The sequence below is a fragment of the Pogona vitticeps genome, chromosome 2 (assembly GCF_051106095.1).
Source record: "Pogona vitticeps strain Pit_001003342236 chromosome 2, PviZW2.1, whole genome shotgun sequence".
Taxonomy (NCBI): domain Eukaryota; kingdom Metazoa; phylum Chordata; class Lepidosauria; order Squamata; family Agamidae; genus Pogona; species Pogona vitticeps.
In genome coordinates, this window is record NC_135784.1 from 197,765,105 (window position 1) to 197,791,285 (window position 26,181).

The window sequence follows — 26,181 nt, forward strand, 5'->3', positions numbered from 1 at the left end:
AGCATGGTTTTTAACACAGGTCAAATCCCAGGTTTTTTGGCTGTGTTACCAGGCTCACAGATAATGGTATTTTTAATAAGGAGATCTGACAGAGCTATAAGCATTCTAGAAGATATATTTTGAAAATGAAGGCTGTGGGAAATGTGTATCATTAGACTGGAACACAGACATTGTATGAATAAGCAATTCACTAATTCAAAGTAGCCTGAACCCTTGGCTCCAATTTCAAAGAATGCCAAAAACCCTCTTCCAAACAACTTCCCTTAACCAACAGTTCTCACATTACACTATTGTTCCAACACAGAAAACAGAGCAGAACAGCCTACTCATCTGAAAGGATATGTACATTGTTCTTGTTATGGGCTCTAACACACACATACTTGTGACTGCTCACATCCTAAATGGTTTGTTTTCAGATTGCGTTAAATATGAACATTGTACAGGTGAAGGGGTGCACAGAAAATAGGTATCTGCAGATATCATTGTTCTTGGTGTCTTTGTATTGGAAGAAAGGAAGTTTAGAGTCCAGGCTCATAGATGGAAGCAAGTGGCCCCTTTTTGAGGACAGTTAATTTTTCTGTCTCTAAATTTAAGTCATTCACACCTAGAGTAGACCCAGTGAATCAATGGGACTTCATCTTTACTAACAAATCCAATTTATTTCAGTACATCTGCTTTAAGTACTATTTGGCCCCCTTTAACTTTGAACTTAACTCTCCGCACTGGGAATAAATGAAGGATCAAATCACATGCATCCCCAATAAACAGCAAAATTTCCCATCCCTGGTGGATTACTGTAGAAAGATAACAACAGAACAGTATATAAGGCAGACATAAAGCACAAGGCTCCATGGGGCTCTCTTAAAGCTATTAAACACTTCTGTTTTTGATTTCAACAAATAAAAGAATATCTAGAATAATCATCAACTAGCACTAGCACATATTTCCGAACAACTAGCACTAGCACACTTTCAGAACAACTGGGGTATAGTATATGCTTGGAGGTAAGGAATCTACCCATTTCCCTGCCCAAATGGTCTACTGCTATTTTTTACAGGTATGCAGATTTACTGATGAACAGGCATCCCAAGCTGATTATGTGAACCTTAGGTCTCTGTTCACATGTTCACTGGACACTGAAACCTTGCTTCCTTCGAGAGCAATGGGGGTTCCAAATTACCAGTCTGCAGCTGATGAAGAAAGTATATAAGCAAACAAACAAGCAATATCCTGGCTTATGATGGAAGCCACAACTCACAAGTTCCAGGGAGCTTTTGCAAACAGAGAATGAAAACACGCAGCAAAATTATTTGGGTCAGCAAGACCCAGCAGCAAGCCTAAAGCATTTCTGCATTCTTAAAAACAGGGCCACGAGGTCACCATCAGAATAGTTCTCTTACAGTCCCACTGTGACTTCTAATGAGATGGATGATGTCATGAGAGTATGGAAGGAAGAGACAGCAGGCTGGAAAAAACAGACATAGTAAAAGCAGCAGCAGGTTGGTTCAATAAATATGAGATGAACAGAGGAAAGATGGTTTTAGTCAAATGAGTGAAATGAGTATTAATGGAAATTATAGGGAAACAAGACAAATGATTTGCACAAGACCCTCCTTGCTTAGACTCCAACAAGGCACAAGAGTGAAAATGGAAGTCACACATCTTCTGTCTTTTTTTTTAACACTATGTAATGCCCACTGGCCAAAATCATGTTGCTTACATGGAGCAAGATTTAATGAGTCACCATTTAAATCAAAGTTCCATTGATTTAAATGGGCCTATTCTAATTGTGTAGAGATACCCAGCATGGTGCGCTTGACACTCAGCCACTCCTTAAGTATTTCCATACCTTGAAAGCCCTATTAGGGTCACCGTAAGTTTGTTTTGACTTGGCAGCCAAAAAAAAACAAAACAAAACAAAAAAACAAAAAAAAAACACCACTCTGTGACTTACTGTACTAAAGTATGTCACAGAGTAGCCCCATTTGAATCAATAGGACATACAGAGGAGGCCACTCACCAAATCTCCGTTGATTTAACGTGCTTACTCTAGTGCAATTTACTATGCTAAGCAACAGGATCTTGGCCACACTGTGCTAAGGCAACAGAGTGGTCCTGACTTACCTGTACTATATAATCTGTTGCTGACAGGGCAGCAGGAAATATATAATACTGTGATGTCATAATCTATACCAGTGGCATGCAGCATTACAGAGGGAGTAAGGGAAACCTAGAGGCTATAACACCTTGCCATATTCAACATGGGCTTTCTATACAGTACCACAAAGGAATCATACAGTGTGATAAACCTAATTAAAATGCACCAGTCAGTACCACACATATATAACATATTCTCCCTTGAGCAAACATTCACAAGGAGCAGTTCACATGTTATACCCTTAAACAGCTGCTTCTATGGGCTGGCCTCTTTTCCACCACCTGCTCCCAACTTCTCTATAGCTCCTTCTGGAAGGAAGAGTCAGGAGACCAAACTTTGACTGCAGCTGATTATAGATCAGGTATCTACTTCTAAATCCTGCAACATTCATATTGCATGAATGGTTTTGATATCGCTGTTCTAGGTGGAGGGTTTTAAAACAAAGAGATAACCTTTGTGGCATACGTCACTTTATGATTCAAAATGTTTTTATGAGTGTCTTTGTTTCTTTAAATGAAAGAGAGAGACTGTGCTATAAACCCTATACTATTCATTTAAGGAAGAAAAACACTTTTCTATTCACTGCCAAGAGTTTAAAAGCCATTTTCTTTACAAATAGCATTATTGTATTGCTATGTAGTTGTAGAAGAGGTAGATGTGCTTGTGCAAGTATTATATTTTTAAATATAGATATAAAAAACAAAAGAACAAATAAAGTCAAAAACATGGTGGCACCTTAAAGACTAACTGCTATAGTATAATGTGAGCTTTCAAGGACAAGTCCACTTCCTCAGACAGAATAAGAGAGAGAGCTAACATGGCAAATATTTATACATGGCCTCAAAATACAGAGATCATGGTTGGTTGGTTGGCTGGTTGGTAGGAAAGTCGATCAGTATTTAACAGTAGGGTGACAGCCTCTTTGATATACAAGTATATTCCTGTGCTGTAAAGGAGGTAAAAACATCTGTCATGAATAACAACTGTAAAAGGCCAGTCTCCTCCATAAAATTAACATTCATGTTACTCTACCAATGTTGTTTTGATTAGAATACTGTAGTATGCTTTGTAGAATAATGACTACTATCAAAAGAAAAAGCACATGTATAAACAAAACAAATCAAACTAAGAGTTTGGTATCTTACCAGCGATGTCACAGAGCTCTGCATCTGAGGCATTTGCCAGTGCCTCCTCCAGTTCTGGTTCCAGAGTTACGCTTTCCAAAACAGGATCAATGGCCTTCTGCTTGGGAACCCAGATTTTTCCTATAAACACAGCAACTTGTATCAATGGCAATTGTTTTAATGATGGATACTGGAAGTTCCTTGCTGCTGACAAACCTCCTCTTTCAGTGAATGAAATACATGGGTTCAGAAATTAAAAAACAGTATCTTCCAGTACTGCTTGTGTGGGATTGCCTGCATATTTTCAGCACAAGTCCAGGAAAAACATGGAACATAATCTGGGGTGTAAAAGTTAACATCTCATGGGTCAAACTAGATAATAAAAATAATGAACTGGGAGAGGGGAAGTTTTCATTGGGACTACTGCAATCCAGGAGACAGGGCTTAGCTTTTCCCTCCACAAATAATTAAAATCGCCCCCTTCCAAGCAACAGCGTCAAGAAAAAAAGGCCCCAGCAGTGGTTAGTGCAGAATTTTTAATGTGGATGAATTTTCCCAGCTAAAGGCTTGAAAACCTGGGAACTAGGTGACCCTTGAACTCATAAGGTCAATGGACAATTCTTATTTGCCTATTAAAACTGCAGTCCTCTAGAGCAGTGGTTCTTAACCTTTGTTACTCAGGTGTTTTTGAACTGCAACTCCCAGAAACCCCAGCCAGCAGAGCTGATGGTGAAGGCTTCTGGGAGTTGCAGTCCAAAACTCCTGAGTAACCCAAGGTTAAGAACCAATGCTCTAGAGCAGCTATTCTCAGTGGGAGGGGGGTGTATGGCCTCCTGGGGGACCCTGGCACATGTAAAGGTTGCCACAGACTGGAAACAATTCTTCACACACCACCTTATATAAGGTTCGCTACGTGACCTATACAATCCTTATTCAGCCTATCTTCCTTTCATGTTGTGTTTATGGCTGTGGCTGAAAAACAGTTGAGAATGGCTGCTCTCAGCAGTGGTTCCCGATCCTGAGTCTCCAGATGTTCTTGGACTGCAAATCCCAGAAGCCTTCATCACTAGCTGTGCTGGCCAGGATTTCTGGGAGACCCAAGGTTGGAACCACTACTATAGAGTGGTGGTTGCCACCACATGTACAGTGGTGCCTCGCTTGATGACGTTAATTCATTCCAGCGAAATTGCTGTAGAGCGAAAATGTCGTAAAGCAAAATAAAAAAGCCCATTGAAATGCACTGAAAACCGTGCAATGCGTTCCAATGGGCTGAATAAATCACCGTCCAGCGAAGATCCTCCATGGGGTGGCCATTTTCGGTGCCTGTAAAGTGAGGAATCCATCCAAAAACACAGCGTGGAGCCATTTTGAGCAGCTGGCGGCCATGTTGAAAACCCGACGATCAGCTGTTTTGATCGTCGTAATGCTAAGAATCGGTTCCCGAAGCAGGGAACCGATCGTCGCAAAGCGAAAAAACCCCATTAAAACATAATTTTGAGATCGCAAAAACATCGTCGTGAAGCGGATTTGTCGTTATACGGGGTAATCATTAAGCAGGGCACGACTGTAGTTAACCACAGCCCTAAAGGAGCCAGTTAAAGCTTTTTCTGCTGCCCTTGGAAACTCTCCATTGGCTTCTTAGGACTCAGGGAAGGCATTTTCTTAAACAGAAGAGCTCATCCAGGTCTGTTGGTTTCAAAGGAAAACAAAGAAAGCAAGAAAAATCCTTGGCTGTGGAGGAGCTCAATTTTCTAGGTTCTGAAAACTCATGGTCCTACTGCCTTGTGTCTGAGAGGGAAGATGAATAACTCCATAGAAAAAAATGTTCCTGCAAGTCTTTTGTTTTCACACCCTTTCTGGTTTCTGATGGCAGAGGTGGCGGCAGGAGATGGAATAGAATGTACCATTTCCAAGAAGCTAGTAGCCATGTTAGTCTTGTGAAACTTGAAAGACTAATACAGATTTTTTAAATCATAAACTTAAATAGAAGACACTGCAACTCATCAAACTCCTCACCAGACAATCTGCCTGTTTCTGAGGGTGGGAAATACATTTTGCACAGATAATAATATATGGAGGAACAACCACCTACAGTTGCACCAGAATGGGTTACCTTAGATTTCTATTTAATTTGCAAATTTAGGGGGACACTGATGGTGGAGAATGGGGAGACCTTCCACCTTTATTTTTCATTAAGCTTGAATCAGGGGAGGAATGGGCCTTCCCCTCTTTTCTTGCACCTCTCTTCAGAGAGATAAGCTTAGTATATTTGAGAATAAAAATTCCAAGTGCTGGGCCTTGTAATTGATGACGATGGATGGGATTCCAGTTCCCAACCCTCCAAACTCTCTGCTGGGTCAGCCTCTGCCGCAATATCATCCTTAGGCATGGTAGCTTCATGCCTGCCACAATGATCACCATGCTACACTAGGGCACTGTGCCATGTTGACATGCCCCCTGGGAATCATCCAGGTCTCCTGGTAATGTGGAGGCAGCTGCTCCACTATGGGTGGATTTTGTTTCTTGGGCACTGGGCCCCTGAGGAACGTGCCTCTGGCTGGTGAGAAGAGATTAACATCACAACACAGGATCCTTCCTTGGGACCCCCGGAGAGCCTAAGGAGAGGATTCTGTTAAGTTCTCTTAAGAAGCATGGCGAAATCTTTTGGGAGTAAGCCTAGCAGTTAGAAAAGCCTGAGTATCAGGGCTGTCTCCCCAATGATCCCCATTCTTGTTTGGGAAAAGAAATCCTGACTCCCAGCTCATTCCCAGCTTGGAACAGGAGACTGCCCGGCTCTCCTCCTTGAGGAGAATCTCTCTCTTCCTCTCATGCATACAAACACCCTTTATATCCTACTCCCTAAAACTATCTCCCCTAGTTCAGAGTAAAGGCACAAAAATGATTAACAATAAAACTGGACTCTTATTTTAATTGTTACAAAGCCCAATGTTGCCAAAATGATTCAATACATCTATTACCTTCAACCTTTTACATATCTATTATTTCAAACAGGAAGCATTTAAATTTCAATTAAGTCTCATTTCTTAAAAAAATGAAGCACATTTAATAATAATTTGGTTTTAGGATGAATGACTTTACTGTCTATGAGTCTACTGCTATCTATGGATGATACCTGCAATCTAAAACCATACTCAGTTTTAATTCCTGTAGGGTCTTATTTAACCATAGTAAGTACTTTGTTTTCAATTTAAAACCTCTCACTGCTATGAAGTACAGAATTCCTGAATGGTCACAAAGCAACAATTGTGTTGTTCATGTTTGATACATTAGGTGAGTTAACAAACGGTACTTAAGAGCATTTTGATATCGACATATGAAATTTTGTCCTTCCAAAGACTTTTTAGCACAATCTTCAATTTAAATACATACAGACACACGACACACACACGCACGCACACACAGACACACACACACACGTGTGTGCAAATGGAAGGGATATAAGGGGCTGAAGTATCATAGGAAATAAAATCACCCACTTTAGTGTGGGAGGAATGAATAGAATATGAAGTGATCATGATTGAGGAGTAAAAGCTTTACACATTTTTAACTGTAACTTCGACTATTTTATTTCCAGAGGAAAGCAAAAAATGGCTTTCAAGTTTAACAGAAGTTTGATTCTGAAGGACCAAAACTCAAAAGAGTGGAAAATATAAGCTGAACTACAAAGAAAAAGAAAAGAGGCACCTCTTTAGAAAACAATCCAGGAGACCTCTGCAAAAAAGATAGCACACTCTTTGCTCTGGGCATGGAATGTGACACTGGGACTATTTTTGTCTTTGCTGCCCATGCAATGCAAAATGGAAAAGGAGGACAAAGACCATGTCGTCCCGAAAGCACTGAAGGTTGAGCAGGGGCTAAATTTAGGCTTCAAAAAGCAGCAACTGCTCCCCAGGCTGTCTCTTGAGATGAAACAGAAAACTAAAAGCAGTCCTTCCTGGAACTGCCCCCTCCATTCCCTGTATATTTTAAATTATATTTGGAGAAGAAGAAGAAGAAGAAGAAAAAGGGGGGATTTTTAAGAGGTTCAGCTGTAAGAGATTACACAAGTGCTTGGTTTTTATGGGTATCAAGAATCTGTATTATAATCACTGCTCAATGACTTGGACTTGGTTTTATTTTAAAGAAACAAACAATAAACAGCAAAAAAAGAGGCACAAGTTTGAAATGAAGGTCAAAAATGGAGACCCATTCATTGCAACGGGACTTGACTAGATCTTTGTGTACAGAGGCAGCCCACTATTCTATCCCAAACAACAACGATTGCGTAAATTTTTGCTGGCAACAGCCTACTTTCAAAAACTACAACCAAACTAAATTAAACCATCCTAGACATTTTCATGCAAAAAAAGATCAAGACATCATTTATAATTTAAAATGTAAAATGCATTGCATTTTAAAATTAAGAGAAATGCCTGATTTAAGTTATAAGCTTAAATGATATTTTCTTCAAAATTCATAAAATTTTTGAAAAAGTAAGCCCGTTTCAGTACAACACATCATCTATATAATTTATGTAATTTATTTTCTTAGAGAATACCTTAGATCATATTTGACATACAGTACTTTCATTTTTTTTTCTTCTCGAGAAAGGAACTTTTTCAAAAGATTCCCTGACAAGATCCCTCTTACGCTCGAAAGAAGTTATGACATTCTATATCCTGGGGCAAAATGTGAGGGCTTTTCCTCTTAACTTTCCCGTACTGTCCCTGTGGCTTTAATGAACTACTGTGCCCTACTTGGCCCAACTCCACCCACCTGAGCATAGTCTTAGTCAGCTTGTGTCTCTGAATGCCAGGCAACTTTAGTTTGCTGAGAACAAGAAATGTACACATTAGGACCTGAAGTAAGAATGGATAATTAACTGTTCAGTGTGATAGGGCAGTGGTCCCCAACCTTGGGCCTCCAGATGTTCTTGGACTTCAACTCCCAGAAATCCTGGCCAGCAGAGGTGGTGGTGAAGGCTTCTGGGAGCTGTAGTCCAAGAACATCTGGAGGCCCAAGGTTGGGGACCACTGTGATAGGGGAAGATAATGATACTGTATTTTAACAGAGTTATTACTAGCAACTGTATCAATAAACTTGAGAATCTCTCTTATGTACTAACATCTCGTTCACAATGTAGCTGTAACAATATTGTATCTCCACTGTATCTATACCACAAATGCTACAGTACCAGTTATGGTTTCTACAGTACTAGTTATGGTTTTATACACTTTATCTCAATTGTATTTTAGAATCATTTTGTATTGTATCTTATATTTCCTTAATGCTGAATACATTTTATACATTCTCCAAATGGTATTCTGATCCTGCCCCTCAGACCTGGGAACAACAAAGACCATTCAGGCCTACAGAGATAGCTATCGTCATTTAGTCATTCAGTCGTGTCCGACTCTTTGTGACCCCATGGACCAGAGCATGCCAGGCCCTCCTATCTTCCACTGTCTCCTGGAGTTGTGTCAAATTCATATTGGTTGCTTCGATGACACTGTCCAACCATCTCATCCTCTGTCGTCCCCTTCTCCTCTTGCCTTCACACTTTCCTAACATCAAGGTCTTTTCCAAGGATTCTTCTCTTCTCATGAGATGGCCAAAGTATTGGAGCCTCAGCTTCAGGATCTGTCCTTCCAGTGAGTACTCAGGGTGGATTTCCTTTAGAATTGATAGGTTTGTTCTTATGGTCCAGCTCTCACTTCCATACATCACTACAGGAAAAACCATAGCTTTGACTATGCGGACTTTTGTTGGCAAGGTGATGTCTCTGCTTTTTAAGATGCTGTCAAGGTTTGTCATCGCTTTCCTCCCAAGAAGCAGGCGTCTTTTAATTTCGGGGCTGCTGTCTCCATTTGCAGTGATCATGGAGCCCAAGAAAGTAAAATCTGTCACTGCCTCCATATCTTCCCCTTCTATTTCCCAGGAGGTGATGGGACCAGTGGCCATGATCTTAGTTTTTTGGATGTTGAGTTTCAGACCTTTTTTTTTTTTTTTGCACTCTCTTCTTTCACCTTCATTACAAGGTTCCTTAATTCCTCCTCACTTTCTGCTATCAGAGTGGTATCATCTCCATATTGGAGGCTGTTGATATTTCTTCCGGGAATCTTAATTCCGGCTTGGGTTTCTTCCAGTCCAGCCTTCCGCATGATGTATTCTGCATATAAGTTAAATAAGCAGGGAGACAATATACAGCCTTGTCGTACTCCTTTCCCAATTTTGAACCAAACAGTTGTTCCATATCCAGTTCTAACTGTTGCTTCCTGTCCCATGTATAGGTTTCTCAGGAGACAGATAAGGTGGTGAGGCACTCCCATTTCTTTAAGGACTTGCCATAGTTTGCTGTGGTCCACACAGTCAAAGGCTTTTGCATAGTCAATGAAGCAGATGTAGATGTTTTTCTGGAACTCTCTGGCTTTCTCCATAATCCAGCACATGTTAGCAATTTGGTCTCTGGTTCCTCTGCCCCTTCGGAATCCCGCTTGTACTTCTGGGAGTTCTCGGTCCAGATACTGCTGAAGCCTATCTTGGAGGATTTTGAGCACAACCTTGCTAGCATGTGAAATGAGTGCAATTTCACAGTAGTTGGAGCATTTCCTGATAGCTATACTTGATAGCAATTTATGGTCCATCCATGGGCCATCTAAATAAACAAAGAAACCCCCATCCTACACCAGGAGCTGACATTGTGGTAAAGTATGGCCAGATGGCTACACTTAGAATAACAAAAGGGCCCTCTATATCCTGCCCAAAGTGGCACTGGAATGTCAGGGGAGGAAGGCAGCAGTAATGGATACTCTTGTTCCTAGACTTTCAGGCACATCTTGGGCACAGCTCAAAGAAACATCAGAGCATAAAATTGATATTTTATTCTGACCAATAGATTGGCTAAGTTATCATCTCAGATCCAATGAGCAAGATCCAAGGTTGGGGTACAGATGACCAATAGGTTAACTGCAGAAACACCTGAGGTCCAATTACGGCCGAGATCCAAAAGTTTGGATACAGATGATCAATAGCAATGTACTGTAGTACTTTTATGGCTCTTTGTCTGTAACCATTATAAAACATAGGCTCACTCTTTGTTCTGGGTCTCCCTCTGCATTTAAGATGGGAGGCCCAGCTGAACTTTTATACTTTAATAAAATTGGTTTGTTCAGCTGTCTTATGTCTTAGCCTGTCTGTCCTTGCCGGAGATTCGAACTTAAAAATATAAGGTAACAAGTGGACCAAGTGGAAACATCATCATATGATGGAAAACGGAAATGAATGCCCACATTTGAAATTAGATATATGTATGTGTATTTAAATAAAAATTCCAGAGCCTTGTGGTACCTTGACTTGATGGCATGCAATTATATTATCATTATTCCTGCACTGCAGCCCACTTTTTCAGACAGATTGAATGCTAGTGGGGAGAATCAAAGATGAAATGTAGTGGGGTCACTGATAAAGAACTAATTTATGGTTGTTAAGAAATTGTATGGATCATAAATTAAATGCATATCCAAGAGTTCACAACCACCATTTCAATCTTTGTCTGTCTTTCAGCCGATCATGAAAACAAGTTTTCCTTTTCCCAGAATTTTCTTCTCTTCCCCAAGAATTGATGACAGGGATATTTAACTTTCCAGCCTAAGGGCCACCATCCAGTGTTAGCCACTGTGGAACTTTGACTGAAAGTGACAGAAACCATCTGGTCTGGATGTATCTCTAAATTCCAGAACACACATTTCCCCCCCCCTCCCACCAATCACAAGAAAATGCCCAAGTACAGATACTTGTTGTCTGTATCTTACCTCTTTTCTCTCCTGTGAAAGGAACCAGATCTTCTCGATCTTTAATCTCTTTTGCCTGCTGCTCCAAGTGTGCCAGAAGGTCATCCCGTTTAAAGGGGCCAGTAGGTGTCTTTTTTGTTTGATCTTTCTGTCTCATCCCTGCAGGCAATAATGCATTCTAGATGTTGGAGAAGAAAGAAAATACAAACGTCATGATTGCTGCCCGTCGTCTTCACTTCCTGGGAGGGAACACAGCATACAGCAGGTCCCGGTTTTCAATCCCAGACATTTCCAGATATATTTATGATAGCAAGTTCACCCCAGTATCATTGCGAAATCACTGAATTCCAGAGGGTTGAGAGTTATTACTTTCTCGTTCTTGGTCAACTCTGAACTTGTGGCAATGCTTTACAATTCCTCTCACTAAGACAGAATTATAGCACCAGTCTTCAAGTGCAGGCAGGTAAAATTCACCTGGTGGAAGAAGTGGTCTTCGAGTCAACTGCTGACACATGACATTTCTTTCAGGATTAAAAATGGTTTAGTCAATTCATCCACACACGTTTGTTTGTATTACTATCCAGCTGTTGTATATTTTATAACAATTGTATGGACAATCTTCTCTATTTCTAAATTTTGCATTTCTGTTTTCTCTCTCTCCTTCCCCCTTGCTCTTCCCCTCTATTTGCATCAGAAGCAAAGACCATAATTTTCTGTTACACTAGATTTAAATGATGACTTTCCCCTATCCTGCATGTGTTAATCTGATAATCTATGCTTCAAATGCACTTCTGCAGAATGTGACCTCTGAATGACTCTTAACAACTGCCATGAAGATCTTTTTCTCTCTCTCATCCCGTGACCCTTACCAACCACTGATCAAGCATTCACACACTGGTCTTTCTGCCTTTCCATGACATTTCATACAGCCACCCTCCGAATTCCACATACAGTAATGGTTTGTCTGCTGAGGCTACATTCTGCGCATCTGAAGAAGGCGGCTATAGTCCACAAGCGCTTAGGCTGAAGAAAACCTGCTCATGCTTAAAGTGCCACCAAATCCCTTCTGGTTTAAGAAAGGTCAGATGGTGACACCAGTGCTTAATAAAATAAAATACGAAGAAACTACAGGCAGATTTACTGCTTAGCAGGCAAAGAAGAGAATGTAAGATATACATTTTTGTTGCCTCTCCATATGAAAATTAAGCATTGGCCGAATATCCATGAAAAAGCCTAGACCTCAGAGAACAGGATTTCTGGGTATCCTGAAAAATAATGTTTTACAAACAATTCATTTCAAGCATCATTTATAATTTTGCTTTCTACTTCCAGGGGTGCTAAGTAAATACCTCCTCATACCTCCACAAAGTTCCATCTTAAACTACCTGCTTGACAAATGGCCATTTTTGGCCAAATAAAAACCTCCCTCCATTTCCTTTGTCACATGACATCAGCTTCTGAACAAGAACGGTAGAGGTTGGAAAAGTTACTTTTTGAGATTATAAGCACATTGAATCCTCAAGGGTGCTTTCTGAAGCTTCCTAGATGGCCTTCCCAAGAGAATACCACAGTGGAGATGGGGGAAATTTTTTTTGTGTTCTCTTTCTACTGAAATATATTGACACTAAATCTATGGGAGCAGGTCAAGAAATAAATAGAGCTGATTCTGAAAGCAGCATTAGTCCCTGCACTCCATGTCTGCATAAACATTATAACCTTGGACGCTTTGCTGGCACACCTCCCACACGATGTTTGGGGCGACAACTCCCACCGACCTCACCTGCCAAGGCCAATGGTGGAGGAATGTTTGACTCACAGTCCAACACATTTGAAGGCCAGAGGTTCCCCACGGTTTTTATGGGCTAGCATCTACTAAATCAGCATGTAATTAGGACTCTTTTTCTCCTTGAGCTCTCAAGACATATAAAGCAACAGCGAGCTGCGGTGAACCCAGCTCTCTGGCACACATTCCTAATGTCTTTGGGGGTACTGAGGCCTCACCTTTCCCTTTTACACATTTATTGCAATAAGCACTGCTCAAACACAGTTGTTGGAGTGTCCCCATAGCAGATCAAGTGATTTTCAAGCTGCTTCTAGGATGACCATTCCTTGGATGCCAACTACAATGACATAATATTCCTGACACCTGAAAACCACAAAGAACCTTGATAATCTCTGCATGAATTGTTGCTAGTCTAAAATGGCATACTGAGGGGCTAGTAACATGCTATTTGGCATCACCCTCTTAAGAAACAAGAGGAAGAAATCCAACAGCACTTCCAGGAAACAGAGGCAACCCATCTCTGAACATGTGATACAGAGGAACGACAGGGGAACATGGTTGCCTTCATGCCCTGCCTGTCTAGGAACAGCTGCCTGGCTACCATACAACCAGTGTGTGGTGTGATTAGCCTGGTCTTGATGTGACACATGAAGCAGACAGGCAGGCGGATTAGACAGATAGCAGCACATTCTGCTCCTACTGAGATTCAGATTAGTAACCACGGCCAACGTGGTTACTTCCATATCGTTCAAGACATACCACATGACTTGATTTGACCTGTTGCTGTTGTTGAGTTAGCTGGCTTCGTTCAGCTAAAATGTGGGACGGGTGCACAAGGTGAATCCCTACTTCCACCCCTCAGGTCCCAGTGTCAGATTTTTATGGTGGCCTTGAACCCTGACATCCAGCCAGATTCCTGTGGGAGATCTCAAGCACAGCATGAACATAGTAGTGAAAGGCACACTCCCCCTGAACAGGCAGGCTCAATTAACTTATTACGACTACAAGTCACTAGATAGATCTAGTCTACCGTTCAAACGTTGTCCTTTAACTCTACTTACGTCTGGATCTAGTTCCACCAGTTCATCCTCCAGTATCTTTATCTCGTCTTCTGTCAGAGCTCCAAGAATCTGATCCTCATCCAAATCTCGATATTTCTCTAGTCCTTGTCTGTATGACATCCTGAAGAATTTTTAAATTTTCTTTCCCTCTCCAAAATTATATGACCTGGGTTTATTCTTTTTCTGTAAAAAGGGGGAAAAGGAAGAAGAAAAGAAGAAGAAAACTATTTATTGAATTTTACAGTTGGCTTGGTTGCTATAGTGCAAATCTGCTGAAAAAAGGCACCCATAAATAACAAGTGTGATTTAACACAGATGCATTTATCAGCTTTTTGTTGGTTTAATGATAATTCAGTACAATGCAAAATTCTATGCTACAAATAGGAAATGTGGGAGGGAAAGCTCTGCATCACTTAAAAACTTTTAAAATATAAATATTATTACATATTTCACATTTCTGGGTGTTAAGACATGGCAGAAACAATGTTCCAGGTGGATTTTTCCTTTCCCTGAGAAATTCTTGAGTGTTCTGAGCTATGTGATTGCCCTTCATCGCAGCCATATTCAACAGGATCCACCTGCATCCTGCCCTTGTATACTGCTTTATGTCTTACATCTTCACCTCCCACTAGTTCCTGCCAGGCAGAGATAAGTATGTTTTGTACCTTGGGTGCTCCAGATGGCACTAGTAAAATGTACCTTCTGTGCCCTGGCCAACAGCTGCTGTACCAGTTATGAGACTCCCCAATACAACTCTGGAACCACCTTGTGGCTGAGTTAATTCAGGATGGCAACTGGTAATGGGGTGCCAGTTCTGCCACAAACCAATGGGAGCCAGTGTTCTCCACCAGAAAGAATGGCTACTCATCCATTGATCTCTCCTAGGTAATGAGTAATCGTGGCATTTTGATGTTTGCAAAAGGCCATTTCCTGCATCCCTCCAACCTCCTTCAGGGTAGCCTGGAACTTATTCTTGGCCTCTTGCTCTCTGCCCACCTCCCTCTCTACATGCCTGGACTGATGGCTCCACCTCTGCTCCCTGATGACTTTTAACCCTTCACAATAAGGATGTCACTTGTCCCCACGGTACCCACTTCATTGGCCAGCAGTAGCACCCTGTGCTGAGTCTTCAGGTGGCTGAGCACGCTACTCTTGGAGAGGTGGATCCTTCCCATGCTTGAGCATCTTCTTGTGCTCAGCCAGAAAGGTAACAACAAAGAGTTAGGCTTTCTCAGTACTGTGTTTCCCCGAAAATAAGACAGGGTCTTATATTAATTTTTGCTCCCAAAAACACATTATTTTCAGGGGATGTTTTGTTTTTTTCATGTACAACAATCTACATTTATTCAAATTCAGTCGTGTCATCTTCTTCTGGTTGCTGCACAATGGGAGAGGGCGGGGTTTCACTTAACTAGGGCTTATTTTGGGGGTAGGGCTTATATTATGAGCATCCTGAAAAAACATACTAGGGCTTATTTTCATGTTAGGTCTTATTTTTGGGGGAACAGGGTGGTAGCCCCTACTTTGCGGAATCAACTACCTGGTGAGGCAAGCCAGGCTTTGTCCCTCCTCCTATTCAACAAACTACTCAGGACAGAGCTATATAAGGCCGCCTTTCAGGACGTTCTACCCTCAAATGATGCTGAACCTCGGATTTCTGTAATGACTCCACATTACTGACTTCTTTGGAGCTCCAGTTTCTGACTTAATTTTCCCATCAGGGATTCATAACTTGTCATCACTACTAATTCCGGCAACTGATGGGGCAAGTGCAGCTGGAAGGGCAGGGGCGATTTCAGTTCCACATGCCTGAATCCCCTCAGCCTCTTCCTCCCCCCCCCCCCATGTCAAATATGCATGTACTTGAAGCGGAGTTCCCACCAACCACACAACAGCTTTGCCCAGGAGAGATTTGCTGGGAATGGAGGTAAACCCTTTCTTGAATACGACGGAGCTGCATGGTATGGAGATGAGCGACCATGTCTGGGGCTCTTCATAAACCTCTTTCCCAACCACAAAAGCAGCAGCACTGGCACATCCAGTGGCACATCCTTCTCTGGCACATCCGCTCTGAGAAAGGTACCTTCTTCACCGTCTTTTCTTTGACCCGTTGCCCTGGCTGGAATGCACAAAGACATCCCTGGAACATGCCTGCATTTCACTCCTCTCCATCCCACCTTGATCCAGAGGCTTCGCTGCCACCTCCTTGACAGAGACACCCACCCTGTACGGCTGCCTGCTGCTCCTTCAGCATCAGTGCTGAACATGGCAGGTGGGTGGCAGATTTTGTTTGGGGAGCTCATAACAGCTGTTGTAAGATGCTTCTCCAGCCTTCCCTGAATTTCTACCATGCAAAATAGTAGCAGCACAATTACCAGAACCTTACTAAGTTTGTTTTCCTCTCTTTCAAGCACAAAAACAATATGAAAACTTCTTGAATGGTAATGAACACTTAAGAACAGCTTGACTCCAATCTTTCCGAATGTCCATTTAATTTAATATTCCATTTCTGACAGTGGTTAACCAGATGCCTACCAGGAAAAAAGGTCTGTCTTGTCCTTCCTTCCCAGCAATTGCTACTCAGGAAATATATTGCATCTTTTACTTTACTTTTTTACTTTTATTAGACTTTTACCCCACCTCACCCCACCCTAGACAAAGTCTACTCGGGGCGGCTTACATACATAATAAAACACAACAGTATAGGAAGCATAATAAAATATGGAGGCTTCATTTATTTATCATGGTGAATGGCTATAGACAAGCCAATCTTCTACACATTTGTCTATGTCAGACCTGGGCAAAGTGCGGCCCGAAGGCCACATACGGCCTGCGAGCAGCTCCTGTCCAGCCTACGGACAGTTTTGAACATCAAAACCATTTATAGCTTTTTGTCTAAAGTTGATCAGTTGCTTATCTTTAAAATACCACAAAAACCTCTTTAGTATTTGTGAAGATTAACAAGTTTAAAATAAAAACAATCATAACATCACTGTTCATTTTATTTTTAAGTTAAGTTGGTTCGGCCCCCGAGCACAGTTCAGATTTTTCATGTGTCCCCCCCCATAGAAATTAATTGCCCACCCCTGGTCTACGTCCTTGCACAGACAAACATCTACGCATGGTCGTCACTGTTTTAACCTAACATTCATTCCTTACTGAACAATGGCCTTTTCTAAAAGAAGAGATGCTTATTTGTCTTGCTTGCATCCCTTAATATTTTTAAAGCATTCCCTGGTTCTGAACCATGAGAAAAACGGCCTTGTTCTCTTGAGTGACTGATATGTCCTCTACTTCTGTTGAGTAACAGCTTTGAGACCTGAAATGGGATATTTCTGGGGGAACCTGCCAGGATTAGCCAGGAGGTGCTGGACTCTGTGATGTCATAATCCCCTACCTCCTTGCCTATCTCTCTGGATCAAGTGCCTAGGATACAGTTGCCATACCAGAGAGGAAGGACAGAGGGACTGGCCAGTGGTACAGTCCTGGCAAAATTCTGGGGCAGAAATCTAAGACTCACTTGACTGGATGTGCAGGGAAGACCCCAAACACAGCTGTGCTGGCTTGACAGATTTTGAAATGAGCGAAGTAATACACATCATCATGTGTACCACGTTTACTCCTGCAGTCTCCTTTGGCTTAGAGACCAACTATACCTGATTGCACAGGTGGTCCTGTGGGTCTTCTGGAAAACAGCACTTACTGACCAAATGCCAGGCAAGGACAGAGACTTTTCCAGAGTTCCTTAGTAAAGGATTGCTGTTTCTCATTGTTGCAGAGTTCTGAATTTCTGGCAATATTCATTTTTCTACACAGTAAAAGTACAGAGAGCCACAAAGGAGAATGGCTATAAATCCCCCAGATTCCACCCCATTCTCATTAACTGGCCCTTAGTGCCTCAGTAACTCACTCTGAGACATTTGTCCAAGAACCAAAACAAAAAAACCTCTTTACTTATAGATGCTTGTAGTTATAGACCTGTTTATGCTGCTTTCTTTATCCACACATATTTACCAACCAACTGAAGAGATAGATCAACAGCAGACAAAACAACTATTACCAGCTGAGGAAAGCTAGGGGAAAGGAAAGCTGAGAGGCAAGTTGCAGCCATTATCTTATACTGCATTTCCCTAAGGGTTGCAAAGAGGGTTTCTCTTGGCTTGGCACTATCCTTCTGGCTGACATTGATGCAGCCTGTCTACCTTTTGGTAAACTAGCCCTCTCTTATAGCTCCATTTGTTATGCCTTCCATTTCATTTTCTGCACCTTTGGGGTTACAAGCAGGGGTCTCAAACATGCAGCCCGGGGGACATTTGCGGCCCCCCAGATGATAGTTTGTGGCCCTCGCCTTGCCTGCCCCCCCAAAGTGCCCACACATCCCCTGCTGTCAAGACATTAAAAAAAAACCCTTGCCTCGCTCGCCGGCTCTCTCCCAAGACAGCACCTCTTGCACCCTCCATCCAGAACTGCAGCCTGCCAGCCAGCCCGCCTGTCTGTCGGCTAAGGAAACTCCTGGGCGGCTTCCTCGGGCTCTTGCTCCACTTGGCGGAAAATCTGATGCAGCCCAGCCTCACCCAGACTCTGCCTCTAGCGGCCCCCAGGTAAATTGAGTTTAAAACCTCTGGGTTACAGTGTTGCTCTCTGGAGCCTGAAGCTGTAGGTCTTCTCTTTGCTGGTCTGCTGATATCATGAAAGAGCGGGAGCCCTTTTTGTGTTACCTCTCTGATCTCCGAAACAAACTTCACCTCCCACGTTCTTCCTAAGCTTTGGAGCAGGCTGGCCACAGTGGATAGAGCTGGCTCATGTTGAGGGCTGCTAACTTTCAAGGATTGAGCATATTTTTCCTTAGCATAAAGCATGGGACTGTCTAGTGAGGTCTATCTGCTGCCTGTGACTGAGCTTTCTAAAATGCCTTGTGGCGATTTTCTCTTTCTGTCTTTTGCTGCAAATTTGATTTGAGGGAGTTACTTTTGTAAGTCTCCTCCTATGAACTGTTAATTGTATAGAGTTGATATTTATTTATACAGACACCATGAACTGATCTTTGGGTACATGGTGGTCTTATTTAAACTTCTGAATGTGTAAATGAATTGTGAGTTAATATTATAATATTACAAGTGTAATTAATGTTATTGTCACTTGTGAATTTACATGAACCCAATATACTGTGGAAAATATAATATACAAATAGACTGAGTATGATAATAAGTGAGCTACTAGAGTTAGTTACATGGTTCAGTCCACCACATCACACATTTCCATTACTGACAAATGGAAGAGATATTAAGTATACAGTGATGCCTCGACTTACGAACGTCCCTACTTACAACCATTTCAAGTTACGACCAGCTCCGGCTGCAAAATTGTGCTTTTTTTGGGGGGGGGGACTTATATACCGCCCCATACTGCTACAAGCACTCTCCGGGCGGTTTACAATTTAATTATACAGGCTACACATTGCCCCCCCCCCCCCAGCAAGCTGGGTACTCAGTTTACCGACCTCGGAAGGATGGAAGGCTGAGTCAACCTTGAGCCGGCTACCTGGGATTTGAACCCCAGGTCGTGAGCACAGTTTTAGCTGCAGTACAGCGTTTTAACCACTGCGCCACGAGTGCTTCTACTTGCGGCTGGAGCTTCCGCTTACAAACAGAAAAAGGCAGGGGAAAAAGGCAAGAAATTCAAATTTCTAACTGTAGGTGGCGAGGAGGCTGCTTCTTTGTAGCTGTTTCGCCCTAGCAGTTAGAGAGTGTGCATTGGAGGAGGCTTGGGACTGCCTCCTTCTGCTTCTGAGTGAGTGTGTGTGTGTGTGTTTGCAGGGAGGCTTCGGGCTGCCTGGTAAGGTAAGGTGCTGTTTTCTGCTTTTTAAAAACTGTTCTGGGTGTTTTTGAAGCTTGGTTTTGAGCTGGGGGGTTATGTTTCTGATGGGTCTTGGGGGGGTTGTTAGTCTTTTGGTTTTTTCCCTCCCATTTCAGATGGGTCTTGGGGGTGTTGTTGCTTTTAGAAGTGTTTTCTTTTCCCATTTCCAATGGGTCTTGGGGGGATTGTTTCTCTTTTTGGTTTTTCTCCCATTTCCGATGGGTCTTGAGGGGTTTGTTTGTTTGTTGGGGTTTTATCCCAATTCAAATGGGTCTTGGGGGGTTGGTTGCTTTTAGGTGTTTTTCCCCCATTTCCGATGGGTCCTATATGCTTCCCTTGATTTTTCCTTTGTTTTCTTTGCATTTCCGACCTGCCCCCCTTGTTCTCTGTGCATTTCCGATCTGCTCCTTTTGTTTTCTGTGCATTTCCAATGTGTCTTGCACGCTTGATTGGTTTTCTTCCCCCCTCCCCTTCGGTCGGAAGTGATTAATCGCATTTCCAATTCGTCTTGCAGTGATTTTTTGGGGGTGATTTTTTTTTCCTTCGGCCGGAACGGATTAATTGCATTTCAATGCAATGGGAAATGGTGCTTCGACTTATGACCATTTCGAGTTACGTCCATCTTCTGGAACTTATTATGGTCGTACGTTGAGGCACCATTGTATGCTTTTCAGTTCAATATGACAACAGAACCCTGACTTTGTCACTTTGTTGTAACTTCACACTATGTTGTGACTTTCGGAATAACCGCTTCCTCATTTGGTGATTTTTCTGCACTTGCAATTCTGTTCAACATTTCAATAAAACCAAGGTTGTTTTCAAACAACGTTGCCCAACATAAAGTATAGAAAGTAAATAAGCCCTTTCCAGTTTATTTATGAGTGGGTACTTCTTTTTCTTTTCCCTAATAAAGAATCTTCGACAAAGTACTTCTGTACTCAAGGGGCTGGGTCTTGACATGTCGGAGTCTTGCCCATATTCCAATTAATAGAAGGGGTGAGCAATGGAAGGGAAACGGGTTCTCCTCAGGCCTCAAGGGGGGGGCGAGTGAGTGGGGAAAATAACCCATGCATCTCAGAACCTGGCTGTGCTTTTAACACATTTTGAATTTGTTTATCCAGTCATAATTTTTAAAATCAAGAGTGAGTCATTGTGGCCTTCCAGACTGGGGAGTGATTTTTTTTGGCCTACAACTATATACAGCACAGCCAATAACAAAATATTATGGGAGTTACCCATCCCTGCACATGGGTGTGTGTCCCTGCTCCTAAATAGGTGGTATTCGATACCTGCAGAGGAGCAAGGAAAATCTCATTAATCATCATCATCATAGATTAAGAAATAAATAATCAAGTCCACTGTGGTATTTCTGGATCTGTGGAAGATCTCTAACTGCTAATGGATGAAAGCCCAGGCTATTCTTGGATCATTCTGCCTGTTGATTCCAGAAAGATGCTGGACCAGCTAGATCTCTGAGATGAAATCATCAGGCTACTCTTATTTGAAAAAACATAAGCAACCAAATTGGTTAAAAGCTTGGAGCTATATTTTGAGACTAGTTCAAGAGACCAGCCTAATGTTCTATTCTGGATTCTTAAAGAACTCGTGTTGCTCCCTATTGGATAATATTTCTGGATTTCTGCTCCTTTGTTTTAGCCAGTTTATTTTACTGTATTTTATCAGAGACATTTGAAATCCTTTGAGTGTGGTGTTTTTGAAGCAGCAAATGCACAATAATTCCCAGACAACTGAGAGCACAGAAACCATGCTCACAGACAAGCAAGAATGTTGTGTTTCCTCAGTAGGGATACACACATAAAAATAAACACCTCATGAATGCCAACAAATCAACAATCTGATACTGCCTGGAATTTGGGGAAGAAAAAAACACGGTGTTCTTTGAGTTGCTGCATTTAGATGATCAGACAGCTAAAATGCCTTATATATAAAATTATAATACTTTACAGATTGAGGAGAAGAAAAGCAAAGTATCCTACATTTCAAACTGAAATGTGAAGTTGTTTTCAAAGTAGGACAGTGCACCAAACCTAAAAGAGCCTCTTCGCTGGATTGCCAGAAGTACACTTTGAGATTGTAGCACTATGATTTACAGGGCAATGGGCTTGTGTGTAAGTTAGACAAAAACATGCAATAAGTCAGAGAACAATTATTTCTAAATGAAGTAAGTATCACATAAATAATTGTTAGCCACAGCTGCTTCAAATGCTTTTCTCCTCCTTTTGGCCAGAACAAAACTGTCAGGCATAAGGTGGGCTGGAAACAGGAGACAGGTGATAGTTTTAAGATGGCTTAAATGGTTATTAGCAGAAGCACTAATGCTTGTGGTGTACAAGTCTCTTTCTTTCTTTTTTCACATTGTTCTTTCTAAACAAAAGAGGTCTTGTGGGATTTTACAGCTCTCTAAACATTCCTGACTGCCAGAAGCAATAGTAGGACAATTATCTGCACCATTGGTATCAGTGCCTCCATGATTTCATCTTCAGCAGTGAATGGTATGTGTTTGTGTTTGTGTACGTGTGTGTGTGTGTACATGTGCACGCATGCTACATACGTGGGTATCATGCTTTCTCTTAAAATTTCCTGGATGGATGGGAAAAGAGAAGGACTATGCAAAATTAAGCAATTTTAATCCACGGTGGCCTGGATTGTCACTCTACAGCAGTAAGAAGGTTCAGCTCCAACCTGATGTTACCAATAAAAAAGAAACTCTCCAACTTTCTTTCAAGTTAGTGAACAGCTACAGTTCATTCCCAATGGAAAAAGTATAGCCTAATTTCTCCAGAAACATTGGAGTCTCCCCCACAACCCTTATGCCTTAGAAAATGTTTCAAGTGTAGGAGTGGGCAACTCATGACCTTCCAGATGTCCTTGAGTTGTAACTCCAAGGAATCCTAGCCAGTGCAGCCAATTGAGAGGGGCACTGAGAGCTGTGATTCATCATCTGGTGAGGTGTATTTTGCCAACCCTATCCTACTGAAAATGAGCAAAAAGCTTATGTGCTCTCAGAATCCTACTGCAAATTTCCCCCATCCCATCTTGTTACCCCAGGCTGCTTTAAGGCAAAAGAATTATCTCCAATATCTTCTTCCATTTTATTAAGGCAACAATAATATCTTACTACATTGCAATATTCTTATTTTTAGGCTTACTGTTGATTGTATGGTACTACCCAAGAACTATGGAAGAATACATTTTAGAATCCAGAATTGTATACTTTGTTCAATTTTCTTCTGATTTATGACACTTTCCAAGAATATACACAATCTCGGTCAATGACAAGTACACTGAGAGCACATTTCAGTCCCATTAGAGTTGAAGCTAAGGAAGAGTCGCATCTGAACCTTTCAGTTCAAGCAAAGTCAAGCTTACTAAGGGGTGAAATTAACCATTCATCTCAGGAAGCCAATCACAAATTTTAGCACCTATTTTATAAAACATGGAAATATATCAGTACCTAACCTGTGCCCACGTTGAAGGAGATGAGATAAAATGATGCCAGGTGGCTTCACAGACAAATTCTCTCTTGACAATAACCAAGAGACCAGTTCTAAGATGGCACCACTCTGGAAGAATTAAATACAGTACTCATGATCAGCTTTGTAGTGCTTTTCCTTGATAACCTGTTTAGTGACAATGAAAGGCCACAGATATGCACTCTTTCTAAGAGATAAAATGTTTAACTAGAAACTTAGCATTCATCACCTACTGCTAATAATAGTAGTAGTCAATTAATTCCATCTTGATATTAGTAGAAGCTTGGTAATAGTAGGAGACCCCCCTCCCTTCTAGAAGATATCTGGATTATTTCTGAAGTGGCACAAAATGGTTATTGTTATCAGTTAGCACCATCAGAACAATCCAGGATAATGGTTCCCAACCTCGGGTCCCCACGTGATCTTGGACTAAAACTCCCAGAGGTCTTCACCACTAGCTGTGTTGGCTAGGATTGCTGGGAGTTGTAGTCCAAGACTATCTGGGGACCCAAGGTTGGGAACCACTGCTCTAAGAAGTCTGCCTGCTAGTATCCTAAAATAGGTACAGAGAACCTGATCTACTCCAGATGTTGAACAGATTTTCCAAGACATCTGGCTATGATCTGAAGTTTAAAAAAACATATGGAGAGCCACAGGTTCTCCAGCTGTGTCCCAAAGAGGGGCTTTTGGTTTGGTTTTGGTCTCTTGCCCTGAATAACTGCAAGATGTTTGCTATAAATTAATCTGAACAGGAGACCAGAGGCTGATTTAGTCTTTGGTTTCAAGCATTTAAAATCTTACATTACCCATCCACCAGAACGTTTCCCTTCAATCAATTTTGCACTCCATATGCACACCAGCACTTCAGAAAGACGCTGGCAGAGCAGTCCGTTCCAAACACTTTGCCCAATTAATACAGCTCTCCCATCACTAGATTAGGGATGAGGAAACTTTGACCCTCCAGATATTCTGAATGCCAGCTCTCAGAAGTATTGACAATAGTGAGATGTTATAGAAGTTCTAGCCTAACACATCTGGTGAGCCAAAAGTCTTTCACTCTGCAGGAGACAACCATAAACGAACTAGAGTCTTTCAGTCTCATCCCCTTAATTTGCAGCACAGAATAAGTAATATCACTCTGCCTTAAGAGATTGTTGTGAGGATCACTGAAATAACATTGTCTAAAGTGCTTTAATAGCAAACAACAATTGAATGGTATTATGGGGAGAGAAAAAAAACATACTGCTTGCCTGCTTTGGCCAGATGCTTACCATTTATGCAAATCATATTCATTATGTTAAAAAAAGAGGAAAATCTGCAAGACAATTGCACATTGCCACTTCTTTCAGTTTTACAGATTTCTTGATCCAAAATCAAATTGTTTACCTTTCCACAGAGATCATAAATAAGGTTATTAACTTCAACTATTGAACCATAACAATGTCTGACAGATTTAACACGTAATGTATTCATTATTTATTCAATCTGTATCCCTCTCCTATTAGTGTCGAGGCACTACTCTGGGTGTCTTCCAGCACATGTAATAGCAAACAAAAATTTAAAAATAGAAATATTAAAAGCAACAATAACCCTAAAAAAAAAAACTGCACCAACTAATCATATAAACATATTGTAACAACAATCAAGCTTTAATTGCACTAAAATGACTTATCTTCCAAATTCACCAACTTGGACCCCTTTCTCATTGTTACCTTCCTTATATTTTCCATTGGGGTCAGTAAACAAAAAGCCCCGAGCCTGGGATCCATAGTACTTTCATGGCCAAAGTAGAGTCACAAGAAAATGCATGGAAAAGATGGTGCCTCTGGCAACAGAGATTGTCACAAATCTTTGTGTTATGGGCTGTCAAGTCAGAACCAACTTAAGAGTGATCCTAATAGGGCTTTTAAGGTGAGATATTTAAGGAGTGGTTTTACCTATTCCAACCCCGCCCCATGAGTTTCCATGGCCAAGCAGAAATCTGAACCCAGGTCTCCTGAGTTTTAGCCACTTACCCTATCCACAATGCAACAGTAGATATCCTGTCACAGATATGGATAGTCAAGTATAGAAAGGGGAAATAAGGCTGCATTTTGAAGCTGGCCCTCCAGAGATTCTAGCTACTGCTCAAGTTTTTTAAAACAAAAGCCAATATATTTAAGCATTATTTTATACACTACTCATAAACCCGAGAAGGGGAAAATACTGCAGACCAAAGTAATGTAATATATGCCAAATGAACGAACCACTACAAATATTTTTGCCAAACCTGCAGAGGATCCAAACAATAATGCTTAATGGTAAAACACATATAAACTCCTTAATTCAAGTTAGTAATATTTTAAAAGAAGTTACAGCACTTATGGTTACCTAATGCTGCAGATTAAGTGCCATCAAGTTAATCCCAATTTATGGTGACTCCTGTAGGGTTTTTCCAAGCTTTGTGAGATATTTAGGGACTAGTTTAACACTGGCAGATTGTCACACACACACCCAGTAAGTTTACATAGCCCAGTGGGGATTTGTCTGCTGACTCCTAGTCCAATATTCTATCCACTGTGTTACACTATTAAAAAGCAACCAAGGCAAGGCAATATACCATATATTTCGCTCCATAAGACGCACCAAATTTTTAAGAGAAGAAAACAGGAAAAAATAATCTGTTTTCTTCTCCTAAAAATTGGTGAGCCTTATGGAGAGGTCAGTCTTATGGAACACACCCTAGGACCCTTTGGAGGCTCACCCAGCCCCCCCCCCGGAGGCCAGAGGGGGCAAAATCGCCACCTTCTGGGACTCTTCTGAAGCTTCCCAAGCCTCAAAAGAGTCCCAGAGGTGGCGATTTCACCCCCTCTGACCCCGGGGGGGCAAAGTGAGTCTCTAAAGGGTCTTAGAGTGTGTTCCAGGACCCTTTAGAG

At 41.6% G+C, this 26,181-nt stretch overlaps 1 protein-coding gene and 1 long non-coding RNA gene across 4 annotated transcripts in view; one reads left to right on the forward strand and one right to left on the reverse strand.

Annotated features, from left to right (window-relative positions):
* TMOD1 (tropomodulin 1) overlaps positions 1-26,181 on the reverse strand; it is a 55,314-nt gene that overhangs the window by 24,622 nt on the left and 4,511 nt on the right. For 2 of the 3 annotated variants that reach the window (XM_020791396.3, XM_078384809.1), the window contains exons 2-4: positions 13,917-14,099; positions 11,094-11,250; positions 3,304-3,423 (exon numbers count right to left, since the gene is read on the reverse strand). In XM_020791396.3, the coding sequence (XP_020647055.1) occupies positions 3,304-3,423; positions 11,094-11,250; positions 13,917-14,036 (397 nt within the window). In that variant the 5' untranslated portion in view covers positions 14,037-14,099. Of the gene's footprint in view, positions 1-3,303; positions 3,424-11,093; positions 11,251-13,916; positions 14,100-15,010; positions 15,033-26,181 lie in introns of those variants that run through there. The other variant, XM_072991906.2, reaches the window with a different exon arrangement.
* On the forward strand, positions 2,434-6,951 carry LOC144586495 (uncharacterized). Its single transcript, XR_013541351.1, has 2 exons — positions 2,434-2,519; positions 6,878-6,951. It is a non-coding gene; the product is annotated as an uncharacterized LOC144586495 (long non-coding RNA).